We start from the raw sequence: 13,503 nt of genomic DNA on the forward strand, positions 1-13,503 counted from the left end.
TCACCAAGGTAAGGAGTGAAGTAAATTGTCATTGACATTTCAGATAATGACTTACCATTCTTCGCTGACCACCATCATACTCAGATTTGGGAACCTTTTGGTCTTCCCCATAATCTTCTACCCCCAAGGACTTCTTTTTCATTCTCCTATTTCTTCTCTCTTTGGCATTTTTGGATGCTAAAGGTGACATTTCAAATGAGCTAAGTGACATTGAATCAATTCCTCTAGCAGCCAGTGCCTAAAAAAATGAACATAGCAAATATACCATTTGCAAGTTTAGGATGTCAGTAAGTAATAATGATTATTCTTTTTGGCAATTAGTTTTCATTGATAAGTGTCAGCTCACGGTGAAGGTTAGAATTAATAAAAAGGGATAGGTTACAATATTTAACTAACTATAAGAATACCCCATTTGACTTACCATGGTCTTAAAAAAATTCTATCAGCTCCATCATTTTACCACTGCAATAATCTAACATCTCCACTTATCCACTTGATGACTCACCAGCAACACATTCAGGATACTAAGTTTCCATAAAATAATGTTGTTTCTGGAAGTACTCAAGAGCGAGATTCTTATATATTTTAACAACTAGTGTTCCAGTGTGGACAGACAGCACAATGTGAGTCATATGTATGCCTTCCATTCAGAATAAACTAGGCCAGTGGAATTTTAGGCCCAGTGCCCCTTTAATCAAAAAGGTTGAATAGGAGTGGAGCCCAGCTGGCTGCCATTGGGCTGTGCATTGCAAGATCTCTGTATTCTTCACAGGATGATACTAATAACGCTAGGTACTTCGGCTGACACATTTTTAGAAATGAAATCTTATCCCAAGCAGTGACAGCGCCAGCTCTGATCAGGGATCTGAGGCGACAAATGCAAACGACGGTTGTAAAAGAAGATAAGACAGACTTTTCAACTCCACGTGCTTCTGCTTCATGTTCTCCACGTCAGCTATCTTATGGAATCACTGCACAAAAATTCTGATAACAGGAGAGCTGCTAGAAACCCAGCTGCAGCTCAATTCAAGAAAGCCTACCAGCACAAATCAATGGTCTTGAAAAGTCAGTGGAAAGCCAGGAAAGAAAAACCAAAATATTAGAAAAGAAGCTGCAGTCCCATAATGAAGCATTTGATGAGAGTTGGGGATTCTCTCAGGCAAGAACAGGGAGTTTTGCACCTCCAAAGAGGCTAATGGAAACTTGGTAAAAATCAGACTTGAGCAAAACAAATAAGATTAATTTTGAGGGTGCCAACCAATTGGAAAGAGCCACACCCATTGATTATCTACTAAGCATGACCCTCATATGCAGGTTCCTTGCCAAAATACAGAAGGTATCAGATAATCACTGAACAATGCTACAGGTTCCCAGATATAGTGGAACCTAATGAATCTTCATTGTTATTTTCTGTAAGCCACCAGACTCAAACAAGCAATCACCCATAAGAAACAGAATATCCCCCCACTCCCACAGACATCAGTCAAAGTAATGCAGCAAGTTAACAGCTGTAAAAAGAATCAGTCATGTATTTTAAGGAGTGGAGGCAGCTCTATTATCCTCCATCAAACAGATTACAACACAACAGCAAAACTTAACTCTTTTGGGATACATCTTCCATGAAGACAGGTTTCAGAGTAACAGCCGTGTTAGTCTGTATTCGCAAAAAGAAAAGGAGTACTTGTGGCACCTTAGAGACTAACCAATTTATTATTCAAATAAATTGGTTAGTCTCTAAGGTGCCACAAGTACTCCTTTTCATCTTCCATGAACAAACTGCTTAGAGCGGAGAAGAAGAGGGAGGTTTCAGACGCTTTTCTGGGGCATTGTTCTCAGATACATTGTGTTTCTAAAGAAGTGTTCTGTGTAGCTTGAAAGCTTGTCTCTTTAACCAACAGAAGTTGGTCCAATAAAAGATATTACCTCCCCCACCTTGCCTATTTGAGTCAACTGATTTAATTGGTATGTTGAGGTGTTTTCCCTCTCAAAGACTCAATGACTCTTTTGGACTTAGCTTCAGCCTCAGGAATGTGTTGGACCAATTGTATAAGATGACTGATCAGCCCCAAGCAGGCCTTTCAATTAGAGCTGCGTTCTCTTTGTATCATGTAGCGTAAGTGCCATTCTGAACAGTTTAAATTCTCCTTTCTGCTTGCCATAACATTTTCTTTACCTCCAAAAATGGTGCTATTAAGGTTGCCCTACTCTTCCCAGTATGATACTTTTTTTCAGTTGCTTGTAACTTTGCCAAATTTTAACTGTTTGGGCTGAAATTTTACATGCTTCCCTCAGGCTGAATTTTGTTTTTAGAAAGTTTCAGCCAAAATGATGAAGCTGTTTCTGAGAATGACGCTAAGAAAAAAAAGACATTGTTTTGCCCATGATAAGTAATTCTGGTGACCTTTCCTTTAAGAAGCTCTAGTGTCCCTATGCTTTGAAGGGCGGATTTGAAATTTGAGAAGGGGCCATCCTTTGCATCAGAGATGTGCCTTTTGCTGTTCTGTGAAAATCTGCCTGAATTTGGATAAGTTATAAGCCTTTGAAAAAAATTACAGTTTTCACATGCTCAGTAGACACTTGCTAGAGCTCAGCAATTCAAATCCCTAAAGAATTTGTCTGCACTGGGCCTGTTCCAGCCTGGGGGATGAGCAGGATTTTCCCTGCATTTGCAGCTCTGGGTTATGGTGGGCTAGGGTGAGACACCAGAACTGAGAGCAGGGAGCCTGTCTCTCCTGTGTTCTCAGTGATCCCTCTGCTGGGCATAAGCAGTGTGGAGGAGGAAGCTGCCTGATTCAAATGCAGAGGAAAAAATAAAGACAGACAGACCTGTGGGGGAGGAGAGTAGAGACAAAGTTTGGTTGGGGGAAGGCTAGCAGGTGGGGAGGAATGGGAGAGACTGGGTCTGCATGGATCTGGACAATGGGAGTCAGGGGCCAGAGACTAGAACTGGAAGCCAGGGGATGAAGACTGAGACTGGCTGGACAAGGAGACTGGGCCTGGGAGCTGGGGAGCGAAATGAAGGGAGGACTGGGAGCCAGTGGGTGTGGGGGGAGACTGAGATTGGATGAGGCTCTGAGTGGAGACAGGGGCTGATTGGGCAAGGAGAGTGGTGCTGGGAATGAGTGGAGCAGGGGAACAAGTTGGGGAGTGGGGAGTAGATGTGACCAGGAGCCCAAGTTAAATCAAGTTCCATTTCATGGTGTGGAAAGTTTAATCTCAGGAAGTGCCTGTTTAAGTGTCTGTAACATAAGATTTTATCTGTACAGGGAGTCCTTGGACTTACGACACAATTCGTTCCTCGCAATGCGTTGTAAATTGAAATGTTATAGGTCGAAACCACTTTTCCCATAGGAATCAATGGTATGAAGGGGGGATTGGATCCTGAACCAAAGCTTGATATGCTATTTTCACCACAATAACCGAGATTTTTGTACTAAATGAATTATAGATATCTAATGTTGCAACATCAATGTATTTACTGTGCACTGTATTTTCTAAACAGTATTCAAATAAACATATAAACTCATAGGAGCCGATAGAAATTTGAAATTAGTGGGTGCTCTGCACCCATTGGCAGCTCCCCGCCCTCCCACCCCAGCTCACCTCCGCCTCCGCCTCCTCCCCTGAGCACGCTGCATCCCCGCTTCTTCCCCTAGCTCCCAGTGCTTGCCGCCACAAAACAGCTGTTTTGGGGCAGCAAGTGCTGGGAGGGAGGAGGAGGAGGGGGAACGCGGCACGCTGGGGGAAGAGGTGGGGCCAGAGCAGGGATTTGGGGAAGGAGTCCAATAGGGGCAGGGAGGGGGTGGAGTTGGGGCAGGGACTTTGGGGAAGGGGTTGGAATGGAGGCAGGGCAGGGGCAGGAGGAGGCGGGGTGGGGGTGGAGTCAGGGTGGGGCCAAGGGCAAGGGGCGGGGTTGAGCATCCACCAGCGCTGGGAAAAGTTGGAGCCTATGGACAAACTCACATATGCTGTTCAGAATGCTGGCAACACAGGCTCAGAAAGCCAGGGAGAACGGCACACATGCTGAGCCTCAGAAAATCACATTTCAAGCTTTCTGATTGGCTGAGCCCAGGGCTGTGAGACAATCAAAAACAAGTAGCAACCCTACCCGACAACAAGCTATCCTGCTGCCTCAAAGCCAATCAGAAGTGACCCCTTCCAGCTCCATACCAGTATAACGCAACCAGGAAGTGATTTCAAGCGAACTTTATGCAAACCGAGCATCGTAAAGGCGAAACAAGCGTCATAAGGGTGAAACGGGCAGTCAATTGAAAAGCATCGTAAGTGGCGTCCGATGTAAGTCGGGCGTCGTAAGTCCAAGAACTCCCTGTATAGGCCCCAAAATTTTAAATATTTTAAACAGGTGACCCTACATATTCTCTCATTTGTCAAACAATAGGATATTAATAGTGGTTTGAAACTGTAAGATTAATAAAGCAAATGAGAAAAGAATGTTGGTTAACATGTACAGAAGAGAAATGTGGCTACTTTAGTCCAGTTCTACACACAGTTTTTGTTCCCATGTAACTACTGCAGTTAGGGTCATGATGTTTACCAAAGTAGATGTACTGGTACAATCGCTAGTATGGACATAGATAGACCAGTATAAAAATGCCTTATATACCATACCAATATCACTGTGTAGATGCTGTCGGGCAGGTGGAGGGTGTGGGGAAGTTGCACCATTTTAACTACACTGGTAGAAGCAAAGCAGTACAGCTTTTGGGTGTAGGAAAGCCCTTACTGGTCACAACATTACCATTACATTTGTTCTAGAAAAGATTGTAATCCCTCTGAATAAGACAATAACCAGCAACTCATTTTCAATAGAGCCCTTATTTCATTGGTCTTATATGTTTAGAATAAAGACTTAGTGTTGCTGTATTGCATGCTCAGGCTAAGACTAACCAAAGAATAGTTTACAGACCTCCTGCTCTTTCTTTAATATTTCCATGGCTTCTCGAAACTTCCTTTCCTTTGCCTCTGTTTCAGCAATAGTGGCTTGGTTCTGCTCTTCATAAGCCATGGCCACTACAGCCAGAATCAAGTTGATCAGATAAAATGAGCCCAGAAAGATGACCAGCATAAAAAAGAGCATGTAGATCTTCCCAGCAGATCTCAGAGTCTGCAACCACAAAAATAAAGAGTCCAATGCATACTTAAGTTTAAGGTTTCCACAATGTTTTAAAAGACTTATATTTACTTTTAATTAAATTAGATTTTTGCTAACAGCCTGAACAGAAACCTGTTCAATATAAAAATAATCACATCATAGGAAGTTACACTCTCATCATGAAATTGCCATAATTTAATCAGGTGATCATTGTGTCATGCAGCAAGATGTATTTTTAAAATGAGTGTTTTTCTCATGATTATTGTGTCTGAGTTTGTTTGATAACAGATAAATTTATAAGCAATTGCGGAGAAAGCATTCTTCACCTAAAATGTCAGCACACTGATTTCCTTTGAATACAGACCTTCAGAAACTTGCCACCTGACTATAAATTGTGTGTGCTAATATAGAACTTGCCCTCAGACAGTGGTGCATTTAATAATTTTATTAAGATGATGTTAAAATAAAAAGAAAACAGTATAGAGTTTAAGCGTAGAAGTTTCTGGTTATCAGGGAATAAGGTACAGATTATCACTAAATGCTAATTGTTCAGCCTTCCTATTTACAGTCGCAACTTGAACCTTCCAAATCTGTACCTGCAATTTTGCACCCATTAAATGAATTACAGTTATTAAATTTGCTTCTATTTCAATGTGTTACCAGTTTTCATGAGATAAAAATAAATTGTGTAGATGGTGGCACAGGAAACTGGAGTCCTCAGTTTATTTGAAGAACTGTATAGCATGGTCTATGGCAGTACAGCCTTCCCTGATTTCCATACCAAAGTGCTTCAGTCTTGACATGGAGAACCAAATTTTCAGTGGGCAGAAGCCCATTTGCACACACAACCATGTGCATGCAATTTTGTGCCTAATTTCTGCATGCAGTTCCTGAGACTTGCACATACAATTACAGCAAATGCATGCAAGAATGAATATTTAGTTGACCTGTTCACTTGCACACACAGTTACTACAACTGTGCCTGAAAGGTACAAGTTATTTCTCAGACAATTTTTGCACATGAACCTCAGGGCCTCCTTGATGGAAAATTTGCTCTGGGGAGAATACTTCTAGGTGTGTGGGTACAATTTAGTCTCCTTCTCCATTTAATTCTTGGTTTCAGAGTAGCAGCCGTCTTAGTCTGTATTCCCAAACAGAAAAGGAGGACTTGTGGCACCTTAGAGACTAACCAATTTATTTGTTCAAATAAATTGGTTAGTCTCTAAGGTGCCACAAGTACTCCTTTTCTTTTTATTTAATTCTTGGTCACTGCTGCAACTGTCAAGAAGCATGCCAAGGGAAGTGATGGTTTTTGTAAGGTGGAAACCATTCTCCTTTGAGCGGGACTGGGATCACCACTCCTTTTACACCAGCCACCAAACAGTCATTACATGGTGACATCTTTCAGATTCAAACAAGTTACCCAACGAGAGTTTCTTTCTCCCATTTACCAGCCCTCCTTAGCCATCCACTGACATAATCATCTCCTAAAAATTCATTGCAGCAACTGATGGCTCCTGACCAGGATGTACACAGGATAGTCATTCATTCTGTGTCTAACCACCATCAATTTTCTCCTAACTTCAGTTACTGACTTTGGACTTGTCTACACAGTGAGTCAGTTCATAGCAAGCCAGGGAATGAATCAACAGCACACTAGCTTGCCACTCACTAATTTGCTGTGTAGCCCTTGCGCACTAAAAGTTCTGTAGCGCAGTTCAATATGCTCCTGTTTCACACAGCGAGATAGGGCGCATCAAGCTAGTCTGCTATAGATTCACACCCTGACTTGCCACACACTAACTCGCTATGTAGACAGACCAATATATCATTGTAAGTGGATGACTGATTTATTTCATGGTTTAACGAGAATATCTGATACCTGTTGATACAGACGCTCCCAGTAATCCTGTGTCATCAGGCGGAACAAAGAGAGAAAGGCCCAGCCAAAAGTATCAAAGCTTGTATAGCCATGATCAGGATTTTCACCAGCCTTTAGGCATCTATATCCCGTTGGACACGTGCTACAAATAATAATAGAAAATAAAGCTAATTACAGGAGGCTTCAAGATGGAGGAACTGATTTTCCTACAGATGACACTGGCTGCTTTCAGTTGAAAGTCACAGCCATAGAAACATACAGGCGAGCTGTTCCATCTCATGTGAAAGTTCAGGTTACATATTACATTTAAGGTTGAATGCTTACAGTACGCAGAGAAGATCCACCCTAAAAAGGTGAATTGAGGATTGATAACCAGGTCACTAACTATAACAATAAATAAGGCTTCCCTTACCCCTTACAATTATCTCAAGAACTGCTGAGATGCTGGAACAGATCCTCAGCTGGTGTAAAGTGACAAAGCTCCATTGAAACCCCTGGATCTGTGCGGATTTATGATAGCGAAGGATCTGGCTCAATATTATTATGTGACCTGAGCTGTCAACCCTTCAGCCTGACCTTCTACTCACTCTCTGGGACCAGTGAACCTTTAATCAAAGCGCTCAGCCCTTCAGTCCACTCACCAGAGGAGCCTGGGATTTCACATCCACACCAAGAAAATCCTTACCTAAACTGCTGCAATGACTTTTCTGCTTCTCTCAGGAAAGCTTCTAGTCTGTGCATCTTGCAAATTCCCTTATTACATGGCATGCCGCAAGCAAAACATTCTCTCATTACATTTCACGACTCCTTACAATTTTTTTCCCCTAAAACACGATGCCATACACAGAAACAAAGTATATTAATCACAACTAACTCTACCAGTTACTAAAGCAACCATGTCAATAGCAATTTGGTAAGGGTACCAGATCCATCTAACAGGCAGGAAAAGAGGAACTCAGCAGAACGTGCATGCCTTTTTTTACACAGTTGTTCCAGCAGCTATCTGCTTATGCACTGGATAGGTAAGAGCCTAGTAAGGGTCTTAGAGCTCTGTAAAAGCTCTGGCTGACATGGTTAGAAATGGCTACAATAATGTGGCTTTGTGAAGGCATTTTAATGACAAAGAATAATTTCCAAGCAGTGATTTTGAACAGAGCAACATGCTGCACATTGGGGATGGTGAATTTGAACCTCTACTTGTGAAAAAGAAGAATCAAATTTCTCTAACTTGTCTATAGTCAGGGCTATTAATCAGCAATATCCCGTCAGCTGATCCTGTAAAACACTTCTACACCAGTCATGTGGAGTGGCAAACACATCCAACAAGTATGACATGTCTTGTGACAGAATAATAAGAACCCTCTCACTCCATTACACAATAGGGTGTTTCAGGCACAATTGCTTTTTAGCACAATGTTTAGCAAAACAAAATAGAAATAGACACCAAACCAAAAAGCAGTAATAAATAAAAATAAAATAAAATAATAATTAATAATAAGCAAATCAAAGTAAATCTTTGAATTCAAGCCAAAATTAGAATAGATTCAAAGTCAGTCATGTGGTGGTGACGGTGGTGGTGCGGGAGAAGTGTCACAGTACTGTTTCCTGAACAGAACAGCTATGTATATGGTATAGATCATATCTTTATACTACAAGGTAGCAATGTGATCTTGGGGTTGAGATAATTCTTCAGTGCATTTTCAGTGGTTTTGAAGTTTTCCAGTGCCAGACACCAATATTATGAATTCAACAACACTTTCAGAAGCTTAATCTAAGATCATTAGTCAAGCGCAAGGTTTTAAATAAATCTGCTTTGAAAGAAAAAGAAAGAAAGAAAGAAAGAAAGAAATATTGAAGCTTTGCAAGATGCATCCATATCTATCATTGCATGGGACTTTAGATGAAGGTAGAAACCCTCCACCCTATAGTTTACATTTTATTAACTGTGCAAATGAAAATATAATCTGATTTTGTGTGCTTCAGTGGAGCCCTGCTCCCTCTGAAGCACCCTCTGAAGATCTAGTCCATATTGACTATGCTACATGAAAAAAGCAGAGACATTTTCAGTTCTTTTGCTCCCAGTCTAAGAAAAGAATCTCCTTCTTGAGCTTTCCTACTTTGGTTCACTTTGTTGAGAGCCACAACTCCTGTATTACTTTGATTTTATCATTACAGGCTTGATGAAGAGGAAAAGGAATAAAAATCAAGCTGTTCTCTTTTCTAAAATCTATGTGTTTACTCTGAATTTGTGGTCTGACCATTTCCCCTGTGCAACATGAACTTTCAAGTAAGTCCCCTATCCCAACAGGATGGCACGTATTGTCACCAGGTGCTAGATATTCATTAGATTTTTGTCTTTCACCTGATACTGCAGACACCTAACAGTGTCCATGGTATGCTTAGGATATTTTTCCAGTGATTTGAGGAACCAATCTTCTTGACTCTAAAGAAACATTCATTTTGCCTACTTTGAGGCAGCATGACCAGGCAGGCCATGAGAAGTTTTTGTAAGGCTCATTCCTTTTTTTAAGAAAAACTGACTAAACTTCACTTGAGGGTTTTTTTTTTTTTTTGGTCCAAGCACAGAAAGGTTTTCCTCAGTTCTTCACTGAAAAACAATCCCAAGTGATCCCACTGGGTTGTTTCACTGTGCTCTTGTTTATTTTAATCACCTGAAGAGAGCAGGTGTTGCTGAAACATCTGAAGAGAGCTGTATGTGGCTTGAAGGATATCATGTTTCATTAGCCTTGCTCCAAATGAAGTCAATGGAAGTTTTGCCATTGAATGCAAGTTAGCAAGACCTTTGTCTCCAAATACAGCACAGATAAAGGATTTCTGGAATGCTTTCCCTCTGGAGACCCTCTTCAATCACTGTTATGAATAGGTGAAGGGCTGTGGCTAAAAAAGAGGAAAATATTGAGTTGTTGACCACTCACACCAAATCTCAGATAAGCCTCATAGCACCATGAGATTGGACTGCACTACCACTAGAAGGTCCCCCTCAGATTCACTGCCACCATCACTGCCTAGGGTGACTTCTTTTTGAGTGTGAGGAAATTGGACCAGCTACTCATATGTACATGAAAAGGCTGCCTGTTTTCTCTTTTGAAAAGCACTAGGAATGGTGCGGTAACCCTTCCTGGTGCTGAAGGGAGCGACAGAAACCTGGTCTAATATCTTCTGTTTGTAATACAACACTAATTTGTGTATGTTTACTTATGCTTACAACTCCCTGCAATCTGGCAGTCTTCCCACTAACATAAGATGACCTGACAGGTATATCATAGATTGCTAATAAGAAAGAATCTTGTATGACCATGGAGTACATGTACAAAGTACGCTACCAGGGACTCAGCAGTGTTCGAACTTGAGGGACTTCTGTACTAAAAGCATGAGCCTCTATCACTTGAACTAAAGAACTCTATTAACCAATATCTGTAATAGCTTTTCATCCTCTTACACCAAAAGGAGACAAAAAGAAAAGGAGTACTTGTGGCACCTTAGAGACTAACCAATTTATTTGAGCATGAGCTTTCGTGAGCTACAGCTCACTTCATCAGATGTATACCGTGGAAACTGCAGCAGACTTTATATATACACAGAGAATATGAAACAATACCTCCTCCCACCCCACTGTCCTGCTGGTAATAGCTTATCTAAAGTAATCGTCAGGTTAGGCCATTTCCAGCACAAATCCAGGTTTTCTCACCCTCCACCCCCCCACACAAATTCACTCTCCTGCTGGTGATAGCCCATCCAAAGTGACAACTCTTTACACAATGTGCATGATAATGAAGTTAGGCCATTTCCTGCACAAATCCAGGTTCTCTCACTCCCTCACCCCCCTCCAAAAACCACCCCCATACACACACAGACTCACTCTCCTGCTGGTAATAGCTCGTCCAAACTGACCACTCTCCAAGTTTAAATCCAAGTTAAACCAGAACATCTGGGGGGAGGGGGGGTAGGAAAAAACAAGAGGAAATAGGCTACCTTGCATAATGACTTAGCCACTCCCAGTCTCTATTTAAGCCTAAATTAATAGTATCCAATTTGCAAATGAATTCCAATTCAGCAGTTTCTCGCTGGAGTCTGGATTTGAAGTTTTTTTGTTTTAAGATAGCGACCTTCATGTCTGTGATTGCGTGACCAGAGAGATTGAAGTGTTCTCCGACTGGTTTATGAATGTTATAATTCTTGACATCTGATTTGTGTCCATTTATTCTTTTACGTAGAGACTGTCCAGTTTGACCAATGTACATGGCAGAGGGGCATTGCTGGCACATGATGGCATAAATCACATTGGTGGATGTGCAGGTGAACGAGCCTCTGATAGTGTGGCTGATGTTATTAGGCCCTGTGATGGTGTCCCCTGAATAGATATGTGGGCACAATTGGCAACGGGCTTTGTTGCAAGGATAAGTTCCTGGGTTAGTGGTTCTGTTGTGTGGTATGTGGTTGTTGGTGAGTATTTGCTTCAGGTTGCGGGGCTGTCTGTAGGCAAGGACTGGCCTGTCTCCCAAGATTTGTGAGAGTGTTGGGTCATCCTTTAGGATAGGTTGTAGATCCTTAATAATGCGTTGGAGGGGTTTTAGTTGGGGGCTGAAGGTGACGGCTAGTGGCGTTCTGTTATTTTCTTTGTTAGGCCTGTCCTGTAGTAGGTAACTTCTGGGAACTCTTCTGGCCCTATCAATCTGTTTCTTTACTTCCGCAGGTGGGTACTGTAGTTGTAAGAAAGCTTGACAGAGATCTTGTAGGTGTTTGTCTCTGTCTGAGGGGTTGGAGCAAATGCGGTTGTATCGCAGAGCTTGGCTGTAGACGATGGATCGTGTGGTGTGGTCAGGGTGAAAGCTGGAGGCATGCAGGTAGGAATAGCGGTCAGTAGGTTTCCGGTATAGGGTGGTGTTTATGTGACCATTGTTTATTAGCACTGTAGTGTCCAGGAAGTGGATCTCTTGTGTGGACTGGACCAGGCTGAGGTTGATGGTGGGATGGAAATTGTTGAAATCATGGTGGAATTCCTCAAGGGCTTCATTTCCATGGGTCCAGATGATGAAGATGTCATCAATATAGCGCAAGTAGAGTAGGGGCTTTAGGGGATGAGAGCTGAGGAAGCGTTGTTCTAAATCAGCCATAAAAATGTTGGCATATTGTGGGGCCATGCGGGTACCCATAGCAGTGCCGCTGATCTGAAGGTATACATTGTCCCCAAATGTGAAATAGTTATGGGTAAGGACAAAGTCACAAAGTTCAGCCACCAGGTTAGCCGTGACATTATCGGGGATAGTGTTCCTGACGGCTTGTAGTCCATCTTTGTGTGGAATGTTGGTGTAGAGGGCTTCTACATCCATAGTGGCCAGGATGGTGTTATCAGGAAGATCACCGATGGATTGAAGTTTCCTCAGGAAGTCAGTGGTGTCTCGAAGGTAGCTGGGAGCGCTGGTAGCGTAGGGCCTGAGGAGGGAGTCTACATAGCCAGACAATCCTGCTGTCAGGGTGCCAATGCCTGAAATGATGGGGCGCCCAGGAGTTCCAGGTTTATGGATCTTGGGTAGTAGATAGAATATCCCAGGTCGGGGTTCCAGGGGTGTGTCTGTGTGGATTTGATCTTGTGCTTTTTCAGGAAGTTTCTTGAGCAAATGCTGTAGTTGCTTTTGGTAACTCTCAGTGGGATCAGAGGGTAATGGCTTGTAGAAACTCGTGTTGGAGAGCTGCCGAGCAGCCTCTTGTTCATATTCCGACCTATTCATGATGACAACAGCACCTCCTTTGTCAGCCTTTTTGATTATGATGTCAGAGTTGTTTCTGAGGCTGTGGATGGCATTGCGTTCCGCATGGCTGAGGTTATGGGGCAAGTGATGCTGCTTTTCCACAATTTCAGCCCGTGCACGTCGGCGGAGACAAAAGGAGACAAAGACCTATACTTTCCTAATATAGGTTACACTTGCTAGCACCTGAAATTCCCAGTGAGCTTACTGTAGAAAAACTCCCCCACAAAGAGTGGTGATCCATAGGCTGTGCATACAATTTAGAAACACTGCATGGAAAAGAAAAATTTTAGAAGTGGCTGTGTCCTATGAAGAAGCCATAAGGGATTTCTTAGCTGGAAGGGCTCCCATTTACGATTATTCTTTGGGAACCATCCCTATTCCCTCTGAGGTGCTTTTTTTTTTTTTAAAGGAATCTCAGGATTTTACTTAGGATGTTAAAGTCTTCCCCTTTGGATTTTGTAGCAGACTCTTTAGGCTCTACAGCTCCAGGAGAAAGCGTCTGACAGGATTTCACTCAGACTGGCAACCACAAGAAGCTACATTAATATAACATCCTTCACAGGGTGCTGTACAATTAATCACAATGCAATTACAGTGTCATCGATTAAGAACAGTTAAAAGCACCAATCTACCCATCCATCCATCAGGCCATAATCACCATAGTTTGCTGGCACCAGTACAGAAAATTAAAGGACCTAAGACTAAGCCTCTTTTTAAATAATGACACAGATTGGGCA

The 13,503-nt window shown here is 42.2% G+C and overlaps 1 protein-coding gene across 3 annotated transcripts in view; it reads right to left on the reverse strand.

Moving 5' to 3' along the window:
* LOC144260769 (sodium channel protein type 5 subunit alpha-like) overlaps positions 1 to 13,503 on the reverse strand; it is a 263,536-nt gene that overhangs the window by 175,722 nt on the left and 74,311 nt on the right. For all 3 annotated transcript variants that reach the window (XM_077809502.1, XM_077809501.1, XM_077809503.1), the window contains exons 8-10: positions 6,996 to 7,137; positions 4,928 to 5,125; positions 56 to 238 (exon numbers count right to left, since the gene is read on the reverse strand). In XM_077809502.1, coding sequence (XP_077665628.1) covers positions 56 to 238; positions 4,928 to 5,125; positions 6,996 to 7,137 — 523 coding nt within the window. The remainder of the gene's footprint in view (positions 1 to 55; positions 239 to 4,927; positions 5,126 to 6,995; positions 7,138 to 13,503) is intronic.

This window comes from Eretmochelys imbricata, chromosome 2, assembly GCF_965152235.1.
Source record: "Eretmochelys imbricata isolate rEreImb1 chromosome 2, rEreImb1.hap1, whole genome shotgun sequence".
In the NCBI taxonomy this organism is placed as follows: Eukaryota; Metazoa; Chordata; order Testudines; family Cheloniidae; genus Eretmochelys; species Eretmochelys imbricata.